Here is a 27,806-nt window from a genome sequence, read left to right on the forward strand (position 1 = left end):
TCCTGTTTTACCTCTGGTCGTGTGATAGGTCCATGGCACGGATTCCGGCATCACAGCCCGGATAGATGTAAAGCTGTTTGAAGTCACATGCCTGCCACACCTCAACAACTCCATTATCGCCTCCTGTCACCAAATTCTGCCCGTCACTACTTAACAGGATTGCCTGGAACAGAGAAAAAGAGTCCAAGTTAAAAGCAGCTCTTGGTTTATGGGTGAATAAGGTGAACAGCAGTGTGTGAAAATGTTTGCATTCGAGTAACCCTGACAGCTTTACCCGCGTCGAATCGTTGACCTCCATTTGCGCCAGCAGTTTTCCATTTATGCTAAAGTTGCAGAAGCGGCCTCTCTCATAGTAGATGATGCAGTGTCCCTCGCTAGACACCGAGATGAGGCGTGGCTGCTGGCACAGCTCTGGACCCTCTAGGGCTCTGAGCAGGTCCCCTGTGATAGTGTGGACAAGGCACGGGCCCTCTGAGGGAAAAGATCAAAGCAAGATAGTGTAAAGCTTTGGCAAAAGCAACATTCACTGTGATTAACGTTCACTGCGTCCACGCCACTGTTCTCTGATGTAAATCTTTTTAAATTAAATTAAATATTTATTTGCAAATAAACCTCTTCTGGGCAAAGACATATAAAGATGTACAAACCTTTGGCTCCACTAATAACCAATCCCAGCTCCGCGCAGACGGACACACACACCACCTCGTGGTCATGTCCTGTCAGTACTGCTCTGGGAGCAGGATAGTCACCTGAGGAAAACACAGTTAGGAGTCAAACCACTACATTTGCAGTCAAAATGTTTCCATTGCTGTAAATATACAATAAACATGCTCTAATTATTCAACTCAATGTTTGACCTTGAAGCGCATTCATGCACTCATGTCCCAAACAACGACTAGTTAACTTGCACACATTCTGTATCCACCATTTCACCACTCACTGTTGTTAGGGTTGTCCCCTATAATATGGTGCCGCCCACTCCAGTACCACAGAAGAAGAGTGGCATCTCTGGATCCTGACACGATGTAGCAGTCTCCTCCAATGTAAGACTCTGACCTAGCCAGACACGTCACCACATCCCAGTGGCCAAAAACTATCTGGGTCAGCTTTCCTGTGGAGAGCAAGGAGGTAGACAAGTTAGCCAACGTGTGTGTGCCTCTCCTTATCAAACTCCTGGAAGGCGACGGTGGGATAAAAGTGCTTCGTGATGATAACTTAATCAAGCCGTGTCTCCTTTTAAACCCGAGGATCAATAAAAACAGCATCTACCTCCATGTGCCTGCATGTATTTCAAAAAAAGCCTGCATCTCTTCTATGTAATAAATTAATAAACATGCAAAGCAAACACTCTGACAGAATCATAAATTTAAGCTTCAAAAAGGAAGCTGACAGCCTCGAGGAAATGCTTGCTGTACTTAGTGCTTGACATGACTTATAAATAATACAAAAACCAACCAGTTTCTGTGGAGTAAACGCGGAAGCTCTTGTCCCAGAAGCCGCAGACGAGGATGTAACGGTTATCAGCAGTAACCACAAAACAGTGTGTGTTAATTTGGATGCTCTGGTCCACCAGGTCAGTGATCTGACGCTTGTTCACGCCTGAGTTGTTTGCTACATGGGAAGAAAAAGATGCAATCAGGCTAATGAGGACAGAAAAATGGAAAATGGTTAACAGTATATCTAAATCCCCAAGGCATCATGTGATGCTTTTGGCCACAGCTCCCCCAGTCATCTGAAAATTCTCTTTATCTACTTACAGAACATGTGTATCAAAACTATGGTCTGCAACTGCTTATATAAAAGCTTATATAAAAACAAGAGCTGCATATAAGAATCTGTGATAAATTCTGCAATAACCTATAATATTAAAAACAGTTCCAATAATTCCTTGATTCAGATCTGCATCTGGGCCACATCCCACCTCTGGTCAATAAAATACAACATAAATTGCATCTATAACTTTTTGAATGGATAAAATGCTGTGAATATGTTTGAGAACTGACCAATGAGAGGGTCCATCTCAATGGGCAGATGATGAGCTTGTTCTAGGGAGTATCCTGGCGCTCCACGGAGGCCTGAAGGGTTTGAGGCACAAATATTACACAGTCATACATACGCACATCTTCAAGTGGTGAAGAAGGCCTGATCTAGTGCTCTCTGATGGGAGCTCTGATGCAAGCGTACATTAAAAATTAAGTGCCTCGTGTGGCAGTTGGTACTAAAAGCCACTTAAGCTGCCCCGTGATCCTGTATAATCACATTACCATGATTGATTACACGTAGTCTGTTGCGCTAATGAGGTCATTAATAAGGTTAATTGAAGCTTTAATTAACAAATATTTCTATGTCAACATCGAGGGTGTGAACAAAACAGGACTAAAGGGCAGTATGAAACAACAAGAGCAAATGCTTCGGGCTCAGCTGTAAGTATACAAGCATTACAGGCTTTGGGAAATCAGTCGCAAAAATTCTTTAATAATTTAAATTTTACGCGGACTTCCATCAACGTACACTCACCGACAGTGTTGTGCCAGCGGTTTACGGCGAACAGCCGGCTACATGTGACCGTCACGGCTGCTGGTATGCTGAGGTGGGGGAGCGTGTTGGCCGCAACGTGTGTCACGGGAGAGTTGGAGGGAAACTTGAGCACCATGATGACATCCTGCTGCATCTGATCCTTAAACATCAGAGGGCTCTGGGGAAGGAAACACTGGTGAGACAGACAGAGAAAGAGAAAGGGAGAGAGAGAGAAAGGGCAAGAGGGTAGGTTGGAGGAAGGGGGATGAGACGAAGGGAGAAGGACAGACAGAACAGATGGGACAGAGGGATGGCAGGGGAAACGGTATATTAGTGGGAGCACAGGGTCAGAGCAGGTACACACACTGAGGGCGGCTCTAAGTCTAGGAAAGGAGGCGGATGCACCGGTTGCTGAGGGCTCAGGGTCTGACGGGTTTGGGTTGACATTGATGGCTCTGATGTAGAGAAGCAGAGGCCTCATGCTGCTGAGGGTAGCAGGGACTACAGAGAGGCTACAAACACCATTACATACTACTGTATGTAATAAAACTTCACATAGCTTACATCTTGCTAATGGAAGCTATTCCTCTCAGAAAATGCGGACTAAAAATAATTGATGCACTGGGTAGAAATGTTTTACAAATATGATAAATAAATGAAAACAATGAAGATTCAAAGCACTACTAGCTCAGTAGCTCTGCAGTGCTCCTACAGTTGACTTGGTGTTTTCATCAGGAGTTTGTCTGTAAGTGCGTGCCAAGATGTGCTAAGGCTGTTGAGATATCTCACCAGGTGCATGGCGGAGGACCGAGGTGGGTGTGGCTCGATCAGCAGCTGGGAGGGCACCTGACCACAAAGCTGAATCTGGGCCTCAATCAGCTGGAATCAGAGAGGAAGAGATGGGCTTACCACGCACAAGTTCGATTTCAGCACTTTAATGATAATAGTCAACCAACCTCACGCTGTACAGCATCTAGATTGTCTAGGTTGACTGCTCCCTCGTAGGATAAGAAGTTGAACACATTGAGAGCTCGCACCGCTTCTGGCCCTCGCTGCTTGTAGCCAAATATTAGATCAATCCACTGGTGAAGCTGGCACGACACGAACTCGCTCTCCAATGCCTGGACAGAGGGAAAGATTCAGAAAGAGAGAATATTCGCAGTTTATCTCCAGATTTGAAGGTGAGGCAAAAAAAAAAAAGAAACAAAACTTCCAGGTTTAGTATTAAAAAAACAAGTCTGTTTCTCTCACCATGCGGTTAATACGAACAAAATCTTCGGGTTTCTTGGCCCAGACGGGAAGCTCCACATCACTTACAGGAACTGCATCTTCGCGCATCCCGAGCTCATATTCATTACTGTTGACGAACATCTCGGGCAAGTAGTAGAACTCTGGGATCAGCTCCTTATGGACACAAGCAAAAACACATTGTTCAGTCACTGCCTCTTTATAGGGAGCATGCTGTGTCATGTGGTGGCTTAACCTTGCTTAATGTCTGCATATTTTACTGGAAAGGAGACACAAATTATATTGTAACTGATTTTGAGTGCATCATAAACAAAAAAGCACAATTAAATAATAGAAAAAATAAAGACCTGAAGAGTACAGCCTACTTACGATGGGGAAATATTGTGCTTCTGCAAAATTACCAGGTAATTACACAATACCAAAAATTACTTATGCAGTACTTAAAATTACTTACAGTATAATTTGTATCTCTTTTCCAATAAAACAGAAACAATTTAGGTTAAGTCACTCTATAATACAGCCCACACACAGGTACAGCCTACTTGCTCTGTAAGATGGCAAAATATTATTTTGTTTTCTGCCAAATTACCAGAAAATTATGCAGTACTTGAAAATAATTATGCAGCACTTAAAATTACTTACAGTATAATTATTTCTTTGTTACATGTAAAAAACAAACTCATTATTTGTTGTTTTAGTGGAAGCTAAATTTAATTTCAATGCATTTTCATATAAAAAACATTGAAATTGTGGGTTATATTATAAAGTGAACACCCCAAGATCAGAAACAAACAGCCAACAAACCAAAATCACACAAAATACCTAGCCTGGTGAACATCTAACAATCCACCCTCTGCACTCTCAGTATAATAAAAGACTATGCTGCTGCTTTAGTTAACTGGATCTAAGAAAAATCCACATCAATTATTGACGCTCCTTTAGCAAATTATTATCAAATATTTCACATATGGTACTTTCAGCTGCTCCCTTATTTCCCAAAGGGTCACAACAGCAAATGGCTCCACATGTCTGATCTGGCACAGATTTGTCACCAGATGCCTTTTCCTTCCCTGCAAAACTCCCATTTACCCTGGAGTGCGACCACCGCTGGCTTGCAAACCCTCAAAACTGGGGTTGTGCCTCCTCCTGGAATCAAGCTGAGGACCTTTCCTCATATGCAAAACAAATATGTTAACCACTTGAGGCCATAAGGCCACTTCTAAATACTTTCAAATTGGAAATGAAAGAAGAAAATCATAATTTCATGCTCCTGGTGTTAGGTCTCAGTGCGGATGGATTTTATGTTGAATACATCTAGTCCAACAACCTCAAACCAGTCACTTCAGTAGGTAGTTCCACGTTACCTTCACATCAGCCGTGTCCCTCTGGCAGTTCCTCCACGAGCGACCGATGCCAGAAAAGGCTCTCTCTGGATGGTCGAACTTACCATCATTAGCGCTGAGGAAAAATGTGGTAAAGGGCTCCTACAGGAACAAAAAACAGACACGTTCATGTGAAAATCAGCCTTGAGTGTCTGGCGTGTGTTTAGTTAGCTGTTTCCAGTTTATAAGTGTGTTAAGTAGGCACTCACTATTCTGAGCATCCACATCAGTGTTGAATGAGCTGTGGAGTATAAGGTTGTGTAGTGGTGAGGAGGTGCGCTGTCATCGTCCCATGTCTCGTAGCGCTCAGCATAAAATGCTGCTCGTTTGGGATTCAGGGCACCGATTGGCTAGAAGAAATCAGAGAGAAATAACTGGATGAATACTTTACAGAGAAACCACACATTAGCGTTCTTCTGCATAGCGGGGTATATACGCTCTTGGTGGGGATGTGATAAGGAGAGATTTGTGCTATTCCTTGGTACATTATGTACCGTAAATGCTATTTTGTGACTTTGATTCATTTGAGTTGATAGCATCTCCAAGTAGCACATACGCAGGAAATTGGAAAAGGTGCATAAAGAGTTTTATGGGTGGGAGCTCTAACCTTGGAAAGGTCTCTGAAGTTGCCCGGTAGTGTGAGATCGAGCTCCTCTGAATCATAGTTGGTCAAGACCCAAGGGAAGACAGGGTACTGGTTCAAATCATTATAGGTCCTCCCTGCAGAAGACACAACAGCGATCAGCGACAACAATGTGGCGTTAGTCTTGTTATAAACTGCAAGGACACACACACACACACACACACACACACACACACACACACACTAATCTTAGATTATAACAAACTATAAAATGTCTGTGTAAATGTTACTCTGGGAAAAGAAATGTTGTTATAAATATTTTAAAATCTTACACATCCATTATGCTGGACTCGTGCTGAAATATTAACGAACCGCTGAGCCAAGATGAAATGTTATACACACATTAACTAAAGACGCATGTTTTTAGTTAAAAAAAAAAAGAAAGTCAAGCAGAGAGATAAAAGTACAAACTGTTGATAAATGATGCCAGGAGTTAAACAAATATTCACTCAGTTTCTTTGTGTGCCGATGAAACTCTGCACTTCTGACACTTACTCAGTATTACTTACTTACTATAGTATTATTTTATTCATTTTTCTAAATCTGTTTTCTAGTATATAAAGAACAATTTGGCAAACTGCAGACAAAGCATTCATCTTATTACAAATCTGTCACCTTCTTTGTCTGCCCTCTTCAGTAAAGTGTTTATAGAATCACCAATGAAGGAAATACACAATGGAAGTGTGTGTTTTCTATCCTTGGCAATCGAAGCAACCAAATAAGTTTAAACTGCTAAAAAACTTCACAGTGAATAAGAAATGTCCATATGACTCAGCAGAAATGTTTGGACATATCAGCCATATTTGTGTGCTTGACCGATCTTCTGTTCACACGTATATCATTGACAGGTCCAGAGGTAGAAGAGTCAGAGCTCATTTAAAGTGGACTTCACCTGCAATAGTGTTGAGGAACATGAGGTACTCAAAGTTAGAGATCTCTCTCCGCTGCCAGCGCTGCGTCATGTTGGATGACTTGAACAGCTGGCGAGGAGTGGCCAAGGAAATCCGCCTGAAATGTACACACACACGAAATTTAATTCTCCATTTATCAAATCTTGGCATTGCCCTTCAAAGACAGAGCTGTGCATACCTGGCCTGTGGCAGACCGTAACTCGTTCCTACACCGACCCGCGGGAGACTGTAGACCACCCGTTTAACGGTGGCCTGGTCGGGGAAGTTAAACATCACAGATGCTAGAGGGAGAACAAGATACAGTTAATGCTGATTTAACATTAATCACTCACTTAACACTGAGCTAATATCCAAGAGTACATTTAAACAGATTAGGTAATGTAGTCATTCTATACTAAAGCGGGTTAATTGCAGTGTCACCTGTGTGTATGATCGTTTCAGTAAGAACTCTGGAGACTTACTTCTGTTGGCCATGAAGACTTCTAGTCCAGTGTTCTGTAGCAGGTATCGTCTGGAGAACACAGCTCGGATCTCACTGAACATCCATTTGCCATGCAAACCCTCCGAGTAGGCAAGCACCTAATGAAGATGCACATTATTGGGAAAAAAAGCACAAAGAAAGACTTATAAGTTAACCTTGTAATTTACAGGTTTTCCTCCTCTCTCTTTCTGTGCACTGATCACTTATAAAGAAAAATGATTTGTTCTTACTTTAGGGTCCATCTTCTTAAACGCAGTATCTTCTTCATCTACCTCAAAGTAGATCTCAGTAGTAGTGATGGACAGAGTGCCTCGAGCCACCACCACTGGTGCTACCAACTGAGCTGGAGTACTCAGAACCACCGGACCTGTGGGGACGAATTCAAGGGTCAGGTATTACTATAGGTAGTTATACAAGTATCCGGGTCATGCCAATAAGCATGATCACAAGAGAATATAAAACAGCACATTAGGGTCATTTCATGTTAGTTAAGATTGACCAATCATTGGCTTCTTTCCCCTCTGTTTGAAACAACCAATCGGTTATGAAAGCCGGGGAGGAATCACTGGATTAAACAAGGTGTTTGATCTGATTTGCATCAGTTTTTAGTGAATTGTGATCTAACCTTCTTCCGTGAGATAAATCAGCCAGACTGTTAGATTAGCTGCAAAGCTTTCAAATGTCAAACTTGCCTTTGGAGATAAAAAGTCTCGGACGAAAACGTACTAAAAACAAGAGTCAGAGAGTTTATTGTTCAGCTGAACTGTAACAAAGTCTGTGTGTGTGTGTCTCTGTGTGTGTGTTTGTTTGTTTCTTACCAGCGAGGTTATCGATCTCTTTTTCCTGCAGCAGACTAACAGCGTCATCGTCTCCCTCCAGCATGAGCTCTGCCTCCGGGTTTTGGGTGACCACCGATTGACTCCGGAAATTCTTTTTTTTGAGTCCCTTCTCCTCGTCTTCTGTACCTGTTTATGTTTAAGTGAGCATGTTAGAATATGCAAAAAAAACCCAAAACAAAACAATGCAATATTTGTATGTTAGTAAACATTACTGACTGTACTCATCGAGAGCTTTGAGCGGCACGTCGGCGTGAGTAGATCCAAAGGCATTTCGCACGAATCTCCGTCTCCTCCTGAGGTCGTCCTCCCAGTAGTCTAGACGCCAGAAGTCGTGTAATTGGCTGAAAAAAGATGAGCAATTTCAGTTGAGGCACTTGTCTAAAGACAGAGATGACGTTATATGTGACATTTATGCTAAAAACCACCCAAACTAATTTCCTACACTCTAAAAGGTTCCTCGTTATTAGGATAAAGGGCATCATATGACCATGAGGGCCTTTCCAACTCTACAAACACCAATAACGGGCTTTTAGATAAAGAGGAAGAACAAATATTATTGAGTTATGAACTGTAAACAACCAACAGTTACTTCAATAGTGGCATAACGGATGAAGGATGGATAAGGATTTAGATGATACATGTTACATCACATGTGGCCACCAGCCTGTAGGAAGGTCTGGATGAGCAAAAGCTGAAGTGCATTAAAACAATCAGTTTCTTGATGCTTCCAGGCAGTAAAAGGCAGTAAAGTCAGATACTGCACATTTTTATTACCCATTTCATTAATTTATATCAAAATCTGACTCCTTACTCATACTCCTGCAGGGATCGCTCGTGAGATTACACAGTGATGGTCTACCTCTGTGACATTGTTCCCCATGCTCCGTGCTTATTGGTCAGGATGTTAAGGATCTTCTGTTTCAGCTGGTTAGCAGTCACATGATCTCTGTGCTTAGCGGCGCTGATGAGGTGATCACACATTTTCTCCTCCTCCCTTCGGTCTGCAGCGTACTGCGCACAGTTAGACTGGAGGAGAAGGGGACGTGGAAAGTTAAACAAGGACCAGAAACAGCAAAACCGTGGACCATTACTGTGATGAGGACATGGTGCTGACAAGGAGTCAGTAGGTGATCAGATGAGGATCCTTAGTATTTACACATCAGGCCGATACACGCGTGGATAACGGCTTACCTTATAGTGCACATATGCTAACAAGATTTATCTGAAGTTATTCAGAAACTGTCAATTGCAATGTAATGTAAAAAAAACTTCAGTAAAAACTGTTAAAAAAATATACTGATAAAGTCCATTTACTCTTAAATATCAACATGGGAATTAGTTGATTAGCATTTTCTTGGAGGATCAAGGCTGTTTGTCAACCCTGAGATGAGAAAAAACTGAGTTTTCTGTTCCAAAAAGAGTTGAATAAAACTTTGAGGCATTTATTGCGGTAACAGACTCTGTGAACCTGTCTGCTGTCTGGTTTTAGTTCCTCATTTGTAAGGCTGATAGAAAAATGAATAGCAGAGCGAATTCATCGCACAATTTTACGTCTTTGCAGACATGAAATCCTGATTACATATTAGCTTCTTGTTATAGTGCTATATAAGTGCTTTTATGATCAATCAGTCAATGATGTCAGCGCATAGACAGCAATCAGTGGACATCATGGATTTATGAACAGTTTAAAATAACATTTACAGGCTTTCTAACTCCGTGATTCTTTGAACAATAATGCAGCTGTTTTTTCTAAAAAAAAAAAGAAGTGTTTTTTCAAGTCACTTCACTTTAGTGACAGAAATATTTGCAAATGTTTTAAAACTAAAGTTTAAATATTAAATTTCAACACAATAATTTGTTGCTTATACCTCAAATTCAGCATGTTTGTGTACATCCTCAGCCCTTTGTCTGTTCAGGATGAACTCTGCTTCATTGGCAACGCGCACAATATGATCCTTCATGGCATGGCACAGGAGTCTGGCAGTGGAAGTAAGTGGAAAAAGAGCAAAAGAATAAAATAAAATGGAAGGAACCATCTCTATTTAGAGAAAACATAAATTCTCAACAAGATGGGAAGTACAGCAATAAGAATGGCTAATGATTTCAGCTAACATCTGCTTCATTTTCAATGCAATGTTGTCGTTTTCCACTTTGTGCTTTCTTTGTTGGGTTTGCACTGATACTCGGGTAGTTTGGAGTAAAAAGGAAAAGCAAAACTGCAAGCACTGAAATTAGACCGGCTCAAATCAGCTGTAAATGTAATTGCACAATAATGATTCGACTTCCTGCTGGTCACACATGGCACTGTGCACTTATCCTGGCAAGGTTCTCATTAGGGCTCTATCACACCCATTAGTTGTTAAGCACTGATACAGAATTAGTGTTAATGTGTGAATTACAGAGTGATGTGCTGCGATAATCATTAAGTGTGATGGATTACCTTCCCTCATTGATAAGCTCAATGAAAGCGAGTCCAGCATTCTTCTGAATGGAGTTCTGCCACTCCTAAGTGTAGAAGAGACACCAAAAAGAGTACAATGAACCACGGCTGGGAGTAAAAAAGGGTAAATGATGAACAGGTCATGCCACACACACACACCTCTACGGGTCATTTTATACTGGTTTTATTCATGTTCTAAACATGTAGTCAGTTTATTTTGGAGACTAAAGAATGTTAATTCATTTACTGTTGGTTTTACAATGGCTCATGAAAGTGGATCAGAGCATCAGAATGACTAGTGGCGCAATATACAATTACCCAAATATGAAATAAAACATATGATTTACAAGTACTTTACTTGAGTGTTTCTGTGCTATGCTGCCTTCTACTTCTGCTCTCCATTTCTTTGTTTTAAAGAATGAAATTGTAATACTTGAACACTCACAGGTAATCTTACTACGATACACAAAATCTCTGTTTGGGTGTCTGTTTGTTTGCAAACTCCTCTTAGCTCATCAGGAGTTGAGCAGCCAAACTTGGCATGCAGGTACATCTTGGTGCCCTGATGGTTCTTATCCATATCAGACACTATGGCGTCATCACGTTGCCTAGCAACAAGCTAAAATAATCCATTTATGCACCTGTGAAATCTTATAAAATGCATCATATAATTTTGTCACAAACACATTTTCTTTATATTGCCATAATCTAAATTAGCGTACTCCCTTCTGAGTCACCTGTGCTAGATCAGAAAGGATGCTATATTATGATCCTGTTATATTGCCTAGCAACCACATCTACCGCCCCATTTTTAAACATTTCTCAAGTTTGTCAAGTAAATCAGTTTGGAACCAGCACCGACGGGCCAAACAATATTATAGCATGGGCATGCAAATGCAATGCAATGCAAAGTATAGACACATGTAGTATCTACTACAGCTTACACTACACATCAGTATGTACAGCAATTACAATTTATAATATATTTGTACCATATTCAGAGTTACATCTGAATATCTTTGTATTTGATGAAAAACAAAGAAAACACATGACGGTTCAGTTCCCATAAACATGTTTTAATGGAGTGTTGAATTTAATTTTTCTTTTAGCCTGCAGTAGGTTGAACCTGCTGAAAGCACCTCAGAAACGCAGTGACAGCAGATGCTGCCAGAGCAGCTTCACTGATCCGATTATTGATCGCGTGGAACTCTACAGGAGGGATGATTATTCAAAACGATATTCCCTCATTTGGTGTCTTGATAGTGAAAGTGGAGAAAACTGGTCTCCCAGAATTCGTCTGCTATAGGCGTTCAATATCGTTGTGATCTAGTGACCTCGGAGGCCACAGGACATTATTCACATTAACTTCATACTCAAACTTTCACTGAGCTCTCATGACATGCGATGGGGGCACTGTCATATACTGGAAAGGACCTCTCTCATCAGGATAGAGAAGTTTCAATACAGGACAAAACTGATCTGCAGTCAGCATTTCCTCAAACCATGACAACACAAATGTCCGGCTTTCTTGGCCTTCTTGTTTTCATTAAACATCAACCTAATGACCAACATCACAGTGATAAAATATGTGTTGGTAATCACAATTTTCAACCAATAATACTGAAGTATTTTTTCCACTAATCTAAAATCACCCAGGCCATCCTTTTAAACCATGATTCCTCCTTCAAAGCCACTTATCTTCAATGATGCTAATTAAAAAACACAACAACTATGCCTTCTTGGCTTTTTAATACATGTCAGAAACCCTTGATTATTAATACACAGTACTGCAGTGAACCTGTGTGAAGGCATCTGCATTTGTTATGTCAGGGATTTCCTTTACTTGGTCAAACATTTGTTCATTCTTTCACAGTAAATGCTGTTACATCATCAGACCCTGACTGGACGAGCTGATCAACATGTAAAAGGCTTAATTTAAAAAAAAAAAAAAGAAGCTTTATTTCAGAGGACATAAACAGTTTCATCATTTACCATTGACTGTGTGAAAAGTGTACAGTAGTGCAACACTGATCAAAGGAAAGATGAAAGAAACAAGTGAAAATGCTCCTGTCTGTGAGAGAATGGAGAGTGGAGAAGGGTATGAGTGCTGCTGAAAGCCTCAAACTATCAGACCTCCATTAGCTCCACTGGCTTTTAAGGCTGTGAAGGACACGTGGGACTATCTCCTGTTACATCCCCCCATCCGGAGGATCGATTTCTGGGCTAGGGTTTGCTCTCCCGGGTCTCTAATGGCAGACAAGGCCGGAGCCAATGGTAATACTATACATGCTGACGAGCAGCCACCCAGAAGTGGAACAGAGAGGAAAAGAAAAGGGAGTGGTAAAGAGAAGGGCAGTGTGGAGAGCGGTACGAGATGAAAGCAGTTGCTCCTGAAACACCGATTTAAAAATGACCACGGCTGAAGATGTAAGAGGACAAAAGGCGAGAGAGAAGATGACATAGAGGTAAAGATGAAGAAAATGGAGAGCGAGAGGATGGAAATGAACGCCTGAAAGAACAAGAGCGCTTTGAGAAACTTTACAACTTAAAAGAAAAGAAAAGCTGGTGACAGGTTCCACTTGTGAAAGGCTCTGTGAAGGTAAGTGTCACTCTCGCTTTGAGTTTTATGGAGTTTTATTGAAGAAAACTGAGCTTACTGGCTTACTGTGATAGCAGACGGATAAATGAGCCAGACAAAACGAATTAAGATGTAACGTCTGTAACATAATGTGTTTTTATGTAAAACTTAAACCTTGCATATGTCACAATTCTAGACCTGATTTTATTATTATTGAGGGAAACTATGCTGTGATATTAGATTACATCTGCAATGCGCTTATTACACAGTCGTCCCTGCCTCGCAGGGCAGATCAATAACTCTAAAGCTTCCTGTGTGCTCTAACCCCCCCACCCCCACCCACCCCCCCACCCCCACCCCACCCCCCGCCCGAAAAAAAAGCCTTTCAAAAACACTTAGACACGTCAGGTTTTGACAAAACTGATTGAAAGCGTGAGGACATTTCATCAAGAAACAGAGAGGAGAGGTGAGAAGTTACCAACCTGAGAACAGAGCAGCATTACGAGCTCCACCACAGACGTGCTAGACTTCATACAGACCAGACCTGTGGCACAGACACATACAACACAGTCAGGAGCCTCTCTTTTATTCTCTGTGACACACACACACACACGCACGCACGCACACACACGCACACACACCACTGCAAGATACAAAAATATCATCAAGAAGACACTGTAGTGTCAGCGGTTTCTGCTGCTGTGCACAATCATTGTTTAAAAAAAGCATGCCACAGAAAAGACAAGAACAAACGGTGGAGAAAAAGATGAGGGACACCAGGAAGCAGGTGAGCAGAGACAGGACTGCAACGCATTTAGTACAATCTCTTACACCCGTAACGCTAAAACTGGCATAATCTTATCTAAAAATATTGACACATCTAGCTAGCTGAATAGAAACAGTGCAAAATCCTACCTGCTTGACGAATGGGTGAAGCAGCCAGTTCAAAGACACACACACACACACTCATCACCTCGTTCTCAACCCTCCACTCACTCTTTTTCGATCTCACTCTGTCTCGCGCACACAAACATTACTGTGAGGGACAGTGAATGAGGAGACTCCACAGAGAGACGCCAGTTAGAGAAAAAGGAGCCGTGTACAGCACCTGTACCTTCTATGAGCAGCTCCTGCCCATGGCTACCCAGCAGCGTCCTGGACAGGAACGGAGCAAAGTCCACAAATATCTCCCTGAGCAAAGGGGCCACCTTCTCCAAAGCGCGCTCCAGCTTTGTGGTGATACTGTGGCGGAGATAATCGAGAGACAAGGATGAAAACGATAGGCGTGCCGATAACACGAGCAACATACAGATGAGGGTACAAGAGCGTTTGAGGAAAAATCTCAGGGGATATACAGTAGGCGAAAAGGGACAAATGTGAATGAAAGAAATATGTGGAGACACGTGAGAACAAGGAAGGGAGGCACAGGACACGGGAGAAGAGAAAAAGCAGGTGAACGAAACAGAAAAAAGTGCGAGTCGGACACAGAATGTAGAAAAAAACGATGGTGTGGTATGGAAGCAGTATGTCTGTATTAGTATTACTAGGAAAAAGATGAGTTAGAAAGGATAATTGTTAGCCGGTCAGCTTAGCACTGTGGGATGAGTGAAGGTTAAAGTGTAATAAAAACTGAACCTGAAAAACTGCCAGACTTGTCTCTTGAATGGTATACTGCGTCTTTATGTGTGTACAGCTGCATTTTAAATGCTTTTCCATTCTTTAGAAATTGAGACATGAAGAGTACAAAGCAGCAGACTCAATTATGGAGCCGCGATGGCAGTGAAGTTTATATTCCTGGCTTTGTAGGTAATGCGATCTCTGAAACAGACCTGGGTCGCTAATCTACCAATTGTGGTTTTGTTTTAACCTGCTCGGAGAACCAGATGATTTGCGAAAGCTGCGGTGAAGGTTAAAACAAGCATCTCGACTCAGGTCTGGCCTGGAGTTTGGGGTTAGTGTGAGGAGATGACCATGCCAGAAATGACAGAGTTGACTCTGCTACTGAAAAATTGTTGAAGCTGTTGAGGAAGTCGGCCCTTTCTTGCATGGCATTTCTGGGAACATTTAGTAGTGGTTGGGCGTGGCAGAGGGTGTGTGGTGGAGGAGGGGCAGAGGGAGGGGCATGGGGACAGGACGAGTATCTCCTTGCCTAAAACACTGTCCTGCATCTCGGGGGGCTGCCTGGAAGCCAGCCAGAGAGCTAAAAGACTTGAGCTCAGGGGGCGTCTGACCGCTGCGCAGCGCACACTGCGCCACCTCACAATAGGCACTGCAATACAAACCACACACACACACATAAAAACACACGTGCAGACATGCGCACTGATTAAGGGAGACATGCACACGCACCCACCCACTCCTGTGTGTGTGCACTTTTAGAAGAACATGTGCAGCCATGTGAAAAAAAACTTTTTACACAACTATATGGAGTCCTGTGAAAAACCTGCGAAAGTAAACCCCACGATTCACCTTACAGAGCAAAGTAATGATTTCCTGATTTCCTTATCAGTCTCTTGCATCGCTGTGTGTGGATTTTGGCCCACTCTTCTTTACAGCACTGCTTGAGTTCACTGAAGATTTCAGGCATTCATTTATGCACAGCTCTCTTGAGGGCCCGCCACTTTTAGGTCTGAGCTTTGACTGGATTATTGCCACGCTTTGATTATTTTCTTTTTCAGCCATTCTGTTGTAGATTTGCTGCTGTGCTCGGGATCATTGCCCTGCTGCATGACCCAATTTGGGCCAAGCTTTATCTGACAGACAGATGGCCTCACGTTTTACTCTAAAATACTTTGGTATAACAAAAGGAGCCAAAAAGCAGGTTCTTTGGCTGAAAAACAAGCCAACATCACACCCCTCCACCACCGTGCTGACAAACATGGTGCTGTGCATTACAGCTAAACATCTCCACTTGGTCTTGTTGTGGTTTGTTCAGCTGTGCAGCTTTGCAAACCTAAGCAGTGTTACTATGTGGAGTCTGAGATGTAGTTCTTGAGTTTTTTGCAGTTTCCCTAAGCATTGCACAGTCTGACGTTGGAGTAAACTTGGGGAAGATTGTGGCTTTGTGCTTAAACACACCTGAATGCTCCAGAGCAGCAAACTGCCAAAACATCTGCTTTTATAGAGATGCTCACACGTGGCGATGACCAGTTAATCAGGTGCATTCGATTAGCAGCACCTGGCTGCTACTTACCTTCTTAATTCCGTGAAGGTGTACTTAGTTTTTTTCACAGGACTGCACAGATTCCTGCGAAAACTTGCTTTTACACATGACTGTATCTGCTAACATGTCTAAGTAGAGTATAACAAAAATGTTACAGTGCAAACTCCTACAATAGTAAAGGAATACTGCTAATTATGCTAACTGGTAATTAGTAAAGACCTCATATTGCAGATGATCATAATTTTTTAGTGACACCTATAAAGTCTGAAGACAAAACAGATTTTTGTTAATGACAAGTTCATTTACATGTTTACAAATACAAAAAAAAGACTGTTGAGCTTAAGACATTAACGGTCTTAATTAGTAAGTGGTGATGTTTTCATACAAAGTTTTCATATCAGAGGTGATGAGCATCATACTGTAGGGTAAGTGAGAAGTGTCAGGGGTACGTGTGCATGACAACATATAATATGTGTGGCTAGAAGATGATTAATATTAGCTGATATTAGCTGATGGAACGATACCTGAACCCGTCTTTTGCGGTTGATTAGTTTAGCATGTCAAATGTGGTGTGTCTTACATGAGCCTAATAAAAATGTCCACAGCCACATCAGTCCAGAAAAAACTTTATCTTACCCTATAATCCTGTAATGAACGTGTAAGTGACGTGAGAAATCTTTAGGGAGGATGAAGGGACAGGAATGAGGCAGGAAAAAAGACAATTTAACATAAAAAACAAAAGCTGGAGACAGGGGGACAAAATAAAGTAGGATGGAACTGAACCGATGAAATGAAATGGCCAAAGGCTGCATGATGGCGAGAGTTCTGACCTCATATTCTCCATGGTGTCTTCTGGCATGGGTGCCACTGTCTGCACCGCTGGCAGATTCTTACTAGTTGCACCATTGACAAAAGATGAAGAGGAAGATGAGGATGAGGAGGCTGAATCTGCGGCACCTGGACAGGAGGGAAAATGATAAAAAGTAAAAGCACGATAGTAAAAAGAACCAAGATTAGTATCAAGTTAACAGTAATGGTAAAGTAAAGGAACTGGACATGCTGCTGCTTGTCCTTTTGGTAATGGCCCCGGTTTGAGAAAAAAGCTTTTCAATCAATATACAGAATCCATTCCAAATCCCTTCCTTCTCCATTATGCATGTATGATAAAGTACAATATGTCTGACAGGCTGACAAAGCCTTAAATAGAAATCCACTCTGCTGCAGTGGATCTGCTGAGCATGATTCTACTCAGAAAGGATGATCTGCAAGTCTGCTGATGTGTCTTTTGATTCTCATGTCGTTATCCTAAATTTGGGTCAAGGATCATCTAATAGACAATATCTCTGTTTTTTCTGCATTCAGTATTAAGTATGAGCCATATGTGCAACGTGCACCATAAGATAAGTATCTTATAGTTGCTGCGCAGTCTGCAACTTCCTTCATCTGCCCTCATATACAAGCTAAAACTAACCCTGAAAGGATCTGCTGGTTCAGTTTGCTCTGCCTGTTGAAGGACAAAAGCGTGAAGCTTCAAAGACTTTTTGTAACAAAAGAAGAAATTCAACCCTGCTTGATTGAGCGGTTTCTGAGCTGCTTGAGGCCTTTTACACAAACACCTTTGTCATGCTGCAGTTCTCTATGTGCTCTATCTCCTTTAGCACAAACACTACCAACTGGGCAAAAGTCTTTATGAGTAAAATATTGAATATATGCACATCGAAATTACACGAATAGGTTCAAAAAGACATGGGTGAGTTAAGCGTGCGCTACAGCTGTGTGTTCTCTCCCACCTGTAGTGTTGATCATGCTCTTGGGTGTTGCTGTTGCAGCAGCAAAAATGTTGGGTGTGCTGCCAGCTGAGGCTCCTCCGCTAGTGGTGGGCGTGCCCACAGTGTTGACTGACAGGCTGCCGGGTGGAGGCTTTTTGACTGGAACCACGACACTCCTGTGAAAGACGAGACATAAAGGCATCAGGCAAACATGTGATGCTTAAAAACAAATCCATGCATTTGTTACGTCTAGACCTAGAAATAGGCTTATTGTAAAAGTACAGTGAGAGATAAACCCTGTAGGTCAGGTGACCCTGAATCATCCCTAAGTTAAGCTTCTATATGCTCAGACTGTTGAGGGACAGCCCATGACGCTCTGAGTGCTTCACTTCCACTACCCTCTGAATTCTCCATATATGCATATACGACCACTGGATGCGATGTGGTGCATCCCATTTGCTGTTTGTCATTTCTCTATGATCCTCTTTTCTGTTTTGTCTCCATCCTAAACCCCAACCAGTCATGTCAGATGGCTGTCCTTCACTAAGCCCGGTTCTGTTGGAGGGTGTTCTTCCTCCCCACTGTTGCCTAGTGCTTGGTCAGACTGTCAAATCACTGGGTTTTACTGTATGCTACAGCACCAAATAAATAAAATAGAGTAGAATAAACTCTTTTCCCCATGAAGATGACATTTGAAAACGTCCTTTGTAACACTAATTATGAGTTTTGACACCTCAGTGTATATCAATAAAGTTAGAATAGTTTCTGAGTTTTTCCAAGGGTAGACCACCCTCACTAACGTCTTCCTATTAGGCTTTCAAGGGGTAAGTTCTTCTTCAGACAGATGTGCAAACATCAATTCAATTCAATTCAATTGTATTTATATAGCGCCAAATCACAGCAACAGTCGCTTCAAGGTGCTTTATATCATAAGGCAGACCCTACAACGGGGGTAGACAACTCCAGGCCTCGAGTGCTGTGTTGGATCAAGGATCTAAAACCTGCAGGACACCGGCCCTCGAGACCTGGAGTTGCCCATCCATGCCCTATAATAATACATACAGAGAAAAAAACCCAACAATCATATGATCCCCTATTAGCAAGCACTTTGGGGACAGTGGGAAGGAAAAACTCTTAACAGGAAGAAACCACCAGCATAAGCAGGCTCAGGGAGGGGTCATTCAATGTAGAAACTACTGTTTCTTAATTTAATTAATGTATTAATTGACCTAAGAAACAGAAAACTTTATTTTAGCAAACTCATGAATCTATGAATCATCATCGTTACATTTTTTTCACATTCCTTTTAGTACCAGTGAATTTCAGGGCCCAGTAATGTCCCCAAAGATATCGAGACGTCCTCTCAAAGAGTAATTTCTGCTTTTTATTCATAACAGCTGAAAAAAATCAGGGAGCAACAAGGACATTTATTTTTCAGATGTAGAGACTACTGGGAGCTTAGCAGCAATATTAGAGACTATTTGAAATGTCAAAGAAAGGTAAAACTATTGCGAACACGCTTTTGATTTCTTTTAAACAAGTGCAGGTCTTTCTTTTTTGCAGAGATACAGAGAGAGAGATCTGATTAATCTTCCAAAAATGTCAACATAACAGTCAAAACTGTGAAAGGGCGAGCATGCATTTCAAAACTACTAATAATACAAATGTAATTGTTTCCCGTTTCTGTACAGGAGATATCAGCATGTCGTCAGCAAAAAAACTGAAACCTTTTTTTAAACTTATCCTCCCCCATTGTGTCCAAGTATCTAAATCTAAAATCCGAACTATCCTGCTATCACTGCTGATAAACAAAAATTAACATTACTGGGTTTTTTTTTAAAACTGAATTTTCAAACTAATGAATCCATTTCACTCAAACCACTCAGCTGCATTTGCTTTTCTTGTCTTTGTGCCATTGTAGTCACCATCAAACAAAAAATATCACAGACTGCTGGCAGGGGAGCACAGTGTGTGTATTTGTAAATGTTACCATCAAAAGAACTTTGTTCAAAGTGAGAATTATCCACATATGAGGCAACGATCGGTTTCTGCACCCACTGTTTTTCTAAAACTGGTACAAAGCAACTTGACAAACAGCACTACACTAAACAATACGTCTCTGTACCCAAAATCGGCTAACTGATGGATGTGTCAGGCTCCACCGAAGCTAATACCTCTGCTTGTTTTACGCCCCACGTAGGTCCAAAAACCGGGACTGACCTGTCGAAGGAGTGGAACTGCATGGGCAGCATGGGGTGCGTCTTCAAGGCAGGGTCTGGGTGATAGGGAGTTGGCCCAGACTCCTGTCCCAAGTCCCCTCCATCAACGGGAGCTGCCACCAGGCTCTTCAGGATTTCCTGCATTCCCGAGAGCAGCGAATGAGAGACAGTTTGCTTTGAATGGTGGTTTTATTTTGTTCTTTTATCTAACATGGAAAAGTGAGTATGTTCTAATCACACATAAGCTCACTGAAAGGAGCATCTAACCTCAGGTAATCAACCAGCTACAAATACAGGCGATAAAAGTAATAGAAAATTCACATGACCTCTACAGTATAGGGTAAACATAAATGGATACATACATTTTGACTGCATTAAACCAGATTTCTATTAGTTAAAATAAAACACAGTGATTTTCAAATATTTAAAGAAACCACAACTGAGAGATCTAAAGATACGTGCTGACTATTGTTTTCTCAGAATTAGGCTCATGTGGATGCTGGAATCACACACCCACCTTGACATTGATGCCTTTGTTTGTTTGACTGATGCTGGAGATGGATGAAGGCGGGGCTTGACTAGCGTTGGGGGTGGAGCCGGGGTTATGGGGAGAATCCAAAAGGCTCTCCTGTGACCTTCTAACATCAGATGACAGACTGCATAACAGATCTGTGCCTCCTCCCCCACTTCCTCCTCCTCCTCCTCCGATGTCTCTGTCTCTGTCTTTATCCGTCTCTCTCCCCACCAGGCCGAGCCCGAGTCCAAGACCCATCTCCGAACCGTTTAGCGATCCGCTCACATGGCCCTCTTCTCCAATGCCCGAGTCTGTGTGTGGAAGGCCGGCACGAGGGGAGTCATCCACAGGGGTGGGGGTCTGTTTGTCGCGGTCGGAGAAGGCTGTGGATGGATGTTCTGAAGAAATTTGGAAGAATTTTTTTTTTATGGATAAACACTGATACAATTAAAGAAGTATATTTTCTCACTGGAGATTGGATTATCAAGAAATTCCACAACATACTGACCTTTGATGTTCAACTAAAAAAAAAGACTAATGCTTTAAAGCATTTTTTTAAGTAACACCCTTATTTTCTCTTTTTTTATTTTATTGGTGTCATATTGATTCTTCTTATCAGTATTATTGTTTGGTCAAACAATGCAAACATCCAAAATGATGCTTACATGTGGAGGATGATGGAGCAAAAGAAAAACAAAGGTCACCTGTACTGGTTGGGGAGTTAATCTCGTGGCGGATGCTTCTCCCGGATAAGCTGGTAGATCTGCCAATCTCTCGCTGGGGTTCCAAAATGTCCCGGTACTTCGAAACCATGAGAACTGAGATAAAGTAAACAACTGCCAGTGCCAGAAACTGAGCCTGCTTGCTGTCATCCTGCAGCAAAACAACACACGCACACAAAGTTATTCAGCAGAGAAACACTCAGGCATCTTTTTTTTTTTTTTTGCTCCTTGTATCTATAACCAGACGAATACTGTATATACCAAAAATACACCCGCACGCTTACCACATCTCTGAAAACCACAGCTCGGAGACGATTAATGTCTACATCCTGGAGAAGTCTGTCTGGATCCTGCTAAATATGGAAGACAGGATATCAAAAGGTGGCGTGTCATACATATGCATGTTTCTGTGACAGTTTTAGGTGTTGCTGAATGCGTCCTCGATTCATGCGTGTGCTACCTTGCTGGCAGTGGAGGCACTGTGGAGGCTGTCCTGTGACTTGCTGCTGGTTAAGGAGGACTTGCAACTCCGATCTCTCTGTCTCTGCCTGCACTCCAGGCAGTTCCTAACCGCCACACAACATACTGAACGAGACGGAGAGGTAGAGGAAAAAACAGGTAAGTATAGTGTAATGGAGTCGTCTTTTACATTTCAAGAAAAATGTCGTGACTGCAGCGTGTATAAGCATTTATTTAAAGCACACATACATGCACCTATACATTACAAACAAAGAACGATTTTTATTTTGTGATCTGATAATTTCTCTGCCCTACATCAGAAATTACATTACAATATGGTGAAGCAGGTCATCCTAGAAATACTCCACTTACAATAATCTAAGAAATTAAGTAAACTGATGTGCTCTGCCAGCAATCAAATATTTCTGTGAGGAAAAACTACTTGATTATAAAATACTGAATAAGTCAATAATCAGCTAATTAACCAATCACTGGAGCTCTCAAACTGAGGAACTGCCTTCCATCTTTCTTCCTTAGAAAGGTACAGCAACAGAAAGACTCAGAGATTAAATCTAAGTAATCTGGATCCACTGGAAGCACCCTGTGATGAACCTGCTACTGAGGCGGTCGTGGCCTGCTTTCACCGGCTAAAGCAGCTCACCTGGGTTTTCCACTTAAGTTCATGTTTGTTTTCTCTCTAATGAATGTTTTATTTACATAAACCTCTTACATGGATTCCTTGTTAGTCACCTTGAGCCAGCTTGTGAAAAATGGGGGTCATCTGGGATTGAGACCTGGGATTTGTCACAAGCTGATAAATGATAAAAAGGTGGTCCACAACAGAGACAGCCAATTATTAGCAAGAGTTAGCCAGGACTGCCTCCAAGATGGTGTAAAGGGAATCAACAATTATTTTTGGAATGAAAGCTTGTTGCTGTTATTTTGCCAATTAGCAGAAAATGAATTTATTTTTTTATTTTCAAATCTCCAGTGGTTGTTCCTCTCTTTCTCTAAGCTCTCTACCCAAGGTGCCTCCAATTCCCCAAAACCTGAATTGGCTAAGCATATAAAAATGGATGAACTTATCTACAGTGTATCTGTATAATTTAAAAATACTTATTCCAATAGCGATAAACAAAAAAGCATTTTAAACCTCGGGGAAATAAAAACTGGCATATTTTCACATGTTTAACTTTAAAACTACACATTTAATTTGAAAACTGTTCAGTAATCTTAATGCTGACATAAGTAACTTTCAGTTTCAGCCATGAAGCAGTTTGTTTTTGTGTTTATTTGCACGTAGCCTTCAGAAGCTGATAGTTGCCAAAACACAACAGCTGCCTTATAATTTAGCTTGACCTGGTCCCCCATGCTCCTGCTGCGCTTCTTCCTGTGGCCCTCGTGGTTGAGAACTGCTGGTCTCAACTAAGAATCAGCTCATCTAAACATTTTATAAACACTGAAGAGATTCAACTCTGACACACCGAGGCGGAGGCACTGCCTCATCAGTCCTCCTGATGACATGTTCTTCTCCGCTTCAATCTCACTGAAGTTGAGGGAGCTGGCAAACACCAGCACATCCACCATGGCCATGAGACGAGAGAGGAAAGTGACGGCCGTCTCTGAAGACATCCCCTGCGTTGCCTCGATGTTCTCCAACTCTGTCTGCGAAAGAGGGAAACACAACACGTGCTCGCCAGTTATTTAGTGAAAAACTGGCACTTAAACACAACGCACTGGATGCTCTCAGAAGTTAGGAGGGATGAAGAAATCCTGAGTTATCTTATTATTTTAACAAACAACAGAAAAAACCTTTAGAAAATATGCAGTCACGCCTCGCAATGAGCAGGACCAAAACGGTCAGGGCTGGCCGTTGCACAACAAACACGGAAGGCAACCTTGAGTGTCATGCTGGTTTAGTGAAAAACATACTTATAATGATGACGTTTGGCAACATGAGGTGTTCTACAAAACACAAAGTACAGCCTGGTGACACACATATAATGGTGACAGTGGGGTTGTGGCAAAGACAGTGTGGGTTTTTAGCATTAACAGCAGTAGTGTGGACACACTTGGGCTAGCCTTGAATATCTTATGGGCCCCTTGATTTATCAAACTGTGGCGCGACTACATTGAAAATCTGAAGGCAGCATTGCAGGGGTCAAAACCAAGCAGTGTAGTTTTCTGTGTCTCTGCTTCAGTAAGCAGGACGTGCAGGGCTGTGGAGAGCTGACAGCGCAAGCATCTGGTGGCTCATCAGAGCAAGTGAGCACAGACATTTTGGGGGATAACAGACACACAAGGTGAAGACAGAAGGGCTTGGGTTGGTGCTCTTAGCTCTTCTGGTGATGATGAGAGTCTCAAGCTCTTTACGCACCTCTCCCCCTGCGCCTCCTCCCCCAGGAACAGGGGTCACCTCCTCTCCCTTTGACCCCCTCTGGGGTCCGGCTCCTCCTGCCTTCTTTAGCGTTGATACAAATGGGACAGGCTTAGCAGATGCAACCCCCAAGGACGTTTGGAAATACTCTCTCTCATAAAATATATAAGCAGACAATATACCCCCCAAATAATCTTCTCCCTTTTGTTTCTTATTGATCCACCCTGTGGCTTTTTAGGCTTTTTCACCCCCTATATTCACATAGTATTCTAACTGGGTTGACATACTTAATCTTTATGAACAGAGACTAAGAAATCAATAGATTTAGACAATATAAGGTAAGCAGCAGAGGAGCACAACACGTAGAAACACTATGGATGTCAGACAAGCAAGGGTTAGTGTCAGTCACAATGGTTAATAAACCAGAGCTAAGTATTAGTAGAATAGAAAAAGAGGAAGAAACTGCAAACTTACAGTGTTGGCACTACTCTTAGAATTCTGCACATGCAAAACAGACAAAAACAGAGAGAAAAAAAGACAAGAAAATACACAAAACACATGTAACACAGAGAGGAAAAGAAAGGTTAAAATGCAAAAACGCTTAAAATAATAGGCTATTAAGCTAACGAAAACGGTTAATTGAAGGGATTAGAACAAAATATTGTTAAGAAGGGTTAGGTTGACAGTTGCACATACTGGTTTAATTGGGAGTTAAATTCGTTTATAAGTCTTTTTTTTGTCTACTGTGATTTTATAGGTTAATTCAGGGAAATAACCCTATCAAGGCACACAAGATCTGTGCTGCAAGGGGAACAAAAAAAACCACACACACATACAAAAAAAATAAAAAATCTGTGTGGGCTTTAACGCTCCAGTAACAGGCCTGTGAAAGAGCTGTCGACCTGCAGTTTTCCCTCCTACCACAGAGGGGTGCAGAAGAGCCACTTACGGAAGGGGAGGTGGCAGCAGAGAGGAGAGGCAGAATGCCTCCACAGGCAATGATGATGTTGTCCACCATCTGAGAAATGAGGTGGATCGTGTTGTGGACGAAGATGATGTTTTCATTGCTGTTCACAAAGTCCATCACCGACTTCGTGGAGTGGCTGGAAGAGAATAAAATGCAAACAGTTTTAAAGCAAGACATAGTTTCTAACAGGAAAACACAACATAGCTGTCACATGAATCAGATCTTTAGCATAATCAGTTTATTTAAAACGAGGCGTAAAATGACTAAAAATGGTCAAGTAACACACACCTGGCGAACACAGCATCAAACTCACCTCCTCCACACATGCACATCTGTCTCCAGGGCAAACAGCAGGTCAGTGAGCAACCTCTGGTGCATTGGAGACCACTTGAATTCTGGGATTCGGAACATGGTCGTGCGCGGGCCTGGGCTGAACTGACGCCGCTGCTCCTCCGTCATGGGCATACCCCTGAAACCCAAATCAACGCGTAGATCCCTCTCCAACTGGGCTGCAGTGCGACCGTGGAGGGCCTGTAACAGTTGTTGAATAAGCAAGTGAAGCTCATTTGGTTTAATATAAGACTTGGCATACACACATTGATGAAATTCAATTTCATTTAAGGTGTCAAAACCACAGGAAAAAAGCCCCCCAAAAAACACAGAAGACTCTCATTGTGCATTCACTGATCGGTTGCTGAAACTTAGCTCGTGTGTGGGCAGCTTCTCAGCTTTTTGGCCGGGAAAACAGGACTGCTGCTGAACTGTTTATTTTAATCACAACACAAATCACATTGGACAGGGTAGAGAGGCAGGCTTGTGACCAGTGGCTCACTTGTTCAGTCCTTAAACTGAGAGGATAAATCTCAGTGGGGGAGGTGAAAAAGCACTTTCCCCAGCTTTCTGTGATTTTATTACACAAAATTCCAACAAGCAAGGGTAAAATAATGAGGCACTGCAGCCACTTGAAAGTCATGAGGTATTAGATGAAAGACAATAGGTATTAATGCGATTTGTAAGGATGATTACACACTTTTTTCTATTTTTATTTTAATGCATTCACATTATAATTTTTTTAACATTTTGATAAATACAGCCAAGGAAATAAAAGAAAAATCACTCATATGTGCAGGATAACACCTCACGGCAGAGTTACTTAGTTTATTTGCTGACCAGTGTGTACACAACATGTGAGGAGCTCCCTCTTAACCAGCTGAACACACTTAAACACACCTGAGTGGTTGCAGTAGTTTGGATCTTCTTTGTGTCCTTGTCTTTCCCATCATCTGACCTCTCTGTGTCAGAGGTGGTGCTGGCTGTATCTCCTCCAGTCTTAAGCCCTGCAGTCTCTCCGTCTGCACCGGCTGTGCCCTCTCCCTCTGGGAAATCTGGTCTAGAGGTTCCCTGGGTCTGGCTCTCAGCCTCAGCAATTGAGCTGATGTCAGCAAGAGGGCTTTGGATCTTGAAGGGCCCATCCTCTGGAAGTTCCCCGGTAGCGTGGCTTTGGGTCTGTGTTAAATCAGAGCCGCAGCTGGTCATGTGGGCCAGCAGGCTGAGGTCATCACTGGCGCTGGTGGTGGAGTGACCTGGGGCTGGGCCGGATGGAGTGGGCTGATCTGGACTGGGCAGTACGAGGGGGTCTGTAGCTGCCAAAGCTGGAAGCAACTTCTCATCAACCTGGAAGGAATGAATGGGGAAAAATGGAAATTACAGTACAGCTTCAGGTTTGAGGAAAACTTAGAAACATTATTTGGGAGAGTAAAAAGGACTAAGAAGGATTAGGCAGCACAGTAATACTAATCCTACCTTACTGAAGAGAAATCCGTTGTTGCTCGGGACACTGTCTTTCTCATCCGCCAATGTGATGAGGGGACCCATGTTCCCATCATCATCCAGGCTGACTCCTGAAAGCCCGAGGTTTGTCCCCATTCCAACCCCCGTGTCATCTTTAGGCGCCAAATTCCCATTTAGGTTCTGAACCACACTGCAATAAGCACTGTCCAAGAGAGAATCTACCTCAACCAGAGGTCCATTTTCCATTCCTCCCCCACCTCCTCCACCTACACTTCCACCAAGACCTTCAGGAGACAGGTCCAGGTCATCCAGCTTTACTTCCGTGGCTTCTACTTTCTCTGCTTTAATGTCTACCAGAAGGTCATGGACCTCCACTCTCACGCCTGAACCTGCACTTTGCTCCCCAGGTGTAAGTGCTTCTCCGTTAGGTCTCTTCACTGCGCCTTCTGCGAGGAGGTTGCGTGAGTCTGCGCCGGCCCCCTCGCTGTACTCCGCCTCACTCTCAGGTGTCTGCGTCTGGGAGTTGTCATCGATCTCCAAGTTGCCATTGACGACAGGCGCAGGTGTGGCAGAGAGGCCGGAGATGGTGGAAACTGAGCCTTTCTTTCCCTTCTTCATGTTTTCCTCCTCCTGTCGCTGGTACTCCTCATACATCTTCGCCAAATACTCCTTATGGGCTTCATAGGTCACCTGTGACAGATGGTAGATTATAACTGGTAATGTTATCGGCACACAAGCACTAACAAAAGTGAATCTTCACATCAATAGCCACACGGTAGTCCAAAG

At 42.4% G+C, this 27,806-nt stretch overlaps 1 protein-coding gene and 1 long non-coding RNA gene across 20 annotated transcripts in view; one reads left to right on the top strand and one right to left on the bottom strand.

The window, feature by feature from the left end:
* nbeaa (neurobeachin a) overlaps positions 1-27,806 on the bottom strand; it is a 98,138-nt gene that overhangs the window by 1,799 nt on the left and 68,533 nt on the right. The window contains exons 22-61 of one of the 19 annotated variants that reach the window (XM_085173783.1): positions 27,033-27,710; positions 26,460-26,903; positions 25,543-25,760; positions 25,212-25,365; positions 24,737-24,760; positions 24,263-24,346; positions 23,370-23,550; positions 21,887-22,011; positions 21,711-21,776; positions 21,409-21,577; positions 20,708-21,102; positions 20,192-20,328; positions 17,993-18,147; positions 17,033-17,159; positions 15,189-15,308; positions 14,148-14,281; positions 13,522-13,583; positions 10,462-10,526; positions 9,890-9,998; positions 8,881-9,047; positions 8,238-8,362; positions 8,001-8,147; positions 7,875-7,907; positions 7,413-7,549; positions 7,163-7,280; positions 6,880-6,982; positions 6,683-6,798; positions 5,755-5,867; positions 5,357-5,497; positions 5,130-5,249; positions 3,769-3,921; positions 3,474-3,638; positions 3,307-3,396; positions 2,518-2,710; positions 2,004-2,075; positions 1,456-1,611; positions 941-1,111; positions 648-749; positions 275-471; positions 12-163 (exon numbers count right to left, since the gene is read on the bottom strand). In XM_085173783.1, the coding sequence (XP_085029909.1) occupies positions 12-163; positions 275-471; positions 648-749; positions 941-1,111; positions 1,456-1,611; positions 2,004-2,075; positions 2,518-2,710; positions 3,307-3,396; positions 3,474-3,638; positions 3,769-3,921; positions 5,130-5,249; positions 5,357-5,497; positions 5,755-5,867; positions 6,683-6,798; positions 6,880-6,982; positions 7,163-7,280; positions 7,413-7,549; positions 7,875-7,907; positions 8,001-8,147; positions 8,238-8,362; positions 8,881-9,047; positions 9,890-9,998; positions 10,462-10,526; positions 13,522-13,583; positions 14,148-14,281; positions 15,189-15,308; positions 17,033-17,159; positions 17,993-18,147; positions 20,192-20,328; positions 20,708-21,102; positions 21,409-21,577; positions 21,711-21,776; positions 21,887-22,011; positions 23,370-23,550; positions 24,263-24,346; positions 24,737-24,760; positions 25,212-25,365; positions 25,543-25,760; positions 26,460-26,903; positions 27,033-27,710 (6,218 nt within the window). Of the gene's footprint in view, positions 1-11; positions 164-274; positions 472-647; positions 750-940; positions 1,112-1,455; positions 1,612-2,003; positions 2,076-2,517; positions 2,711-3,306; positions 3,397-3,473; positions 3,639-3,768; positions 3,922-5,129; positions 5,250-5,356; positions 5,498-5,754; positions 5,868-6,682; positions 6,799-6,879; positions 6,983-7,162; positions 7,281-7,412; positions 7,550-7,874; positions 7,908-8,000; positions 8,148-8,237; positions 8,363-8,880; positions 9,048-9,889; positions 9,999-10,461; positions 10,527-13,521; positions 13,584-14,147; positions 14,282-15,188; positions 15,309-17,032; positions 17,160-17,992; positions 18,148-20,191; positions 20,329-20,707; positions 21,103-21,408; positions 21,578-21,710; positions 21,780-21,886; positions 22,012-23,369; positions 23,551-24,262; positions 24,347-24,736; positions 24,761-25,211; positions 25,366-25,542; positions 25,761-26,459; positions 26,904-27,032; positions 27,711-27,806 lie in introns of all 19 variants that reach the window. The other 18 variants (XM_085173784.1, XM_085173785.1, XM_085173782.1 and 15 more) reach the window with 18 other exon arrangements.
* Positions 11,961-27,278, top strand: LOC146509976 (uncharacterized). Its single transcript, XR_014876327.1, has 2 exons — positions 11,961-13,060; positions 20,172-27,278. It is a non-coding gene; the product is annotated as an uncharacterized LOC146509976 (long non-coding RNA).

This window comes from Neolamprologus multifasciatus, chromosome 10, assembly GCF_963576455.1.
Source record: "Neolamprologus multifasciatus chromosome 10, fNeoMul1.2, whole genome shotgun sequence".
Taxonomy (NCBI): domain Eukaryota; kingdom Metazoa; phylum Chordata; class Actinopteri; order Cichliformes; family Cichlidae; genus Neolamprologus; species Neolamprologus multifasciatus.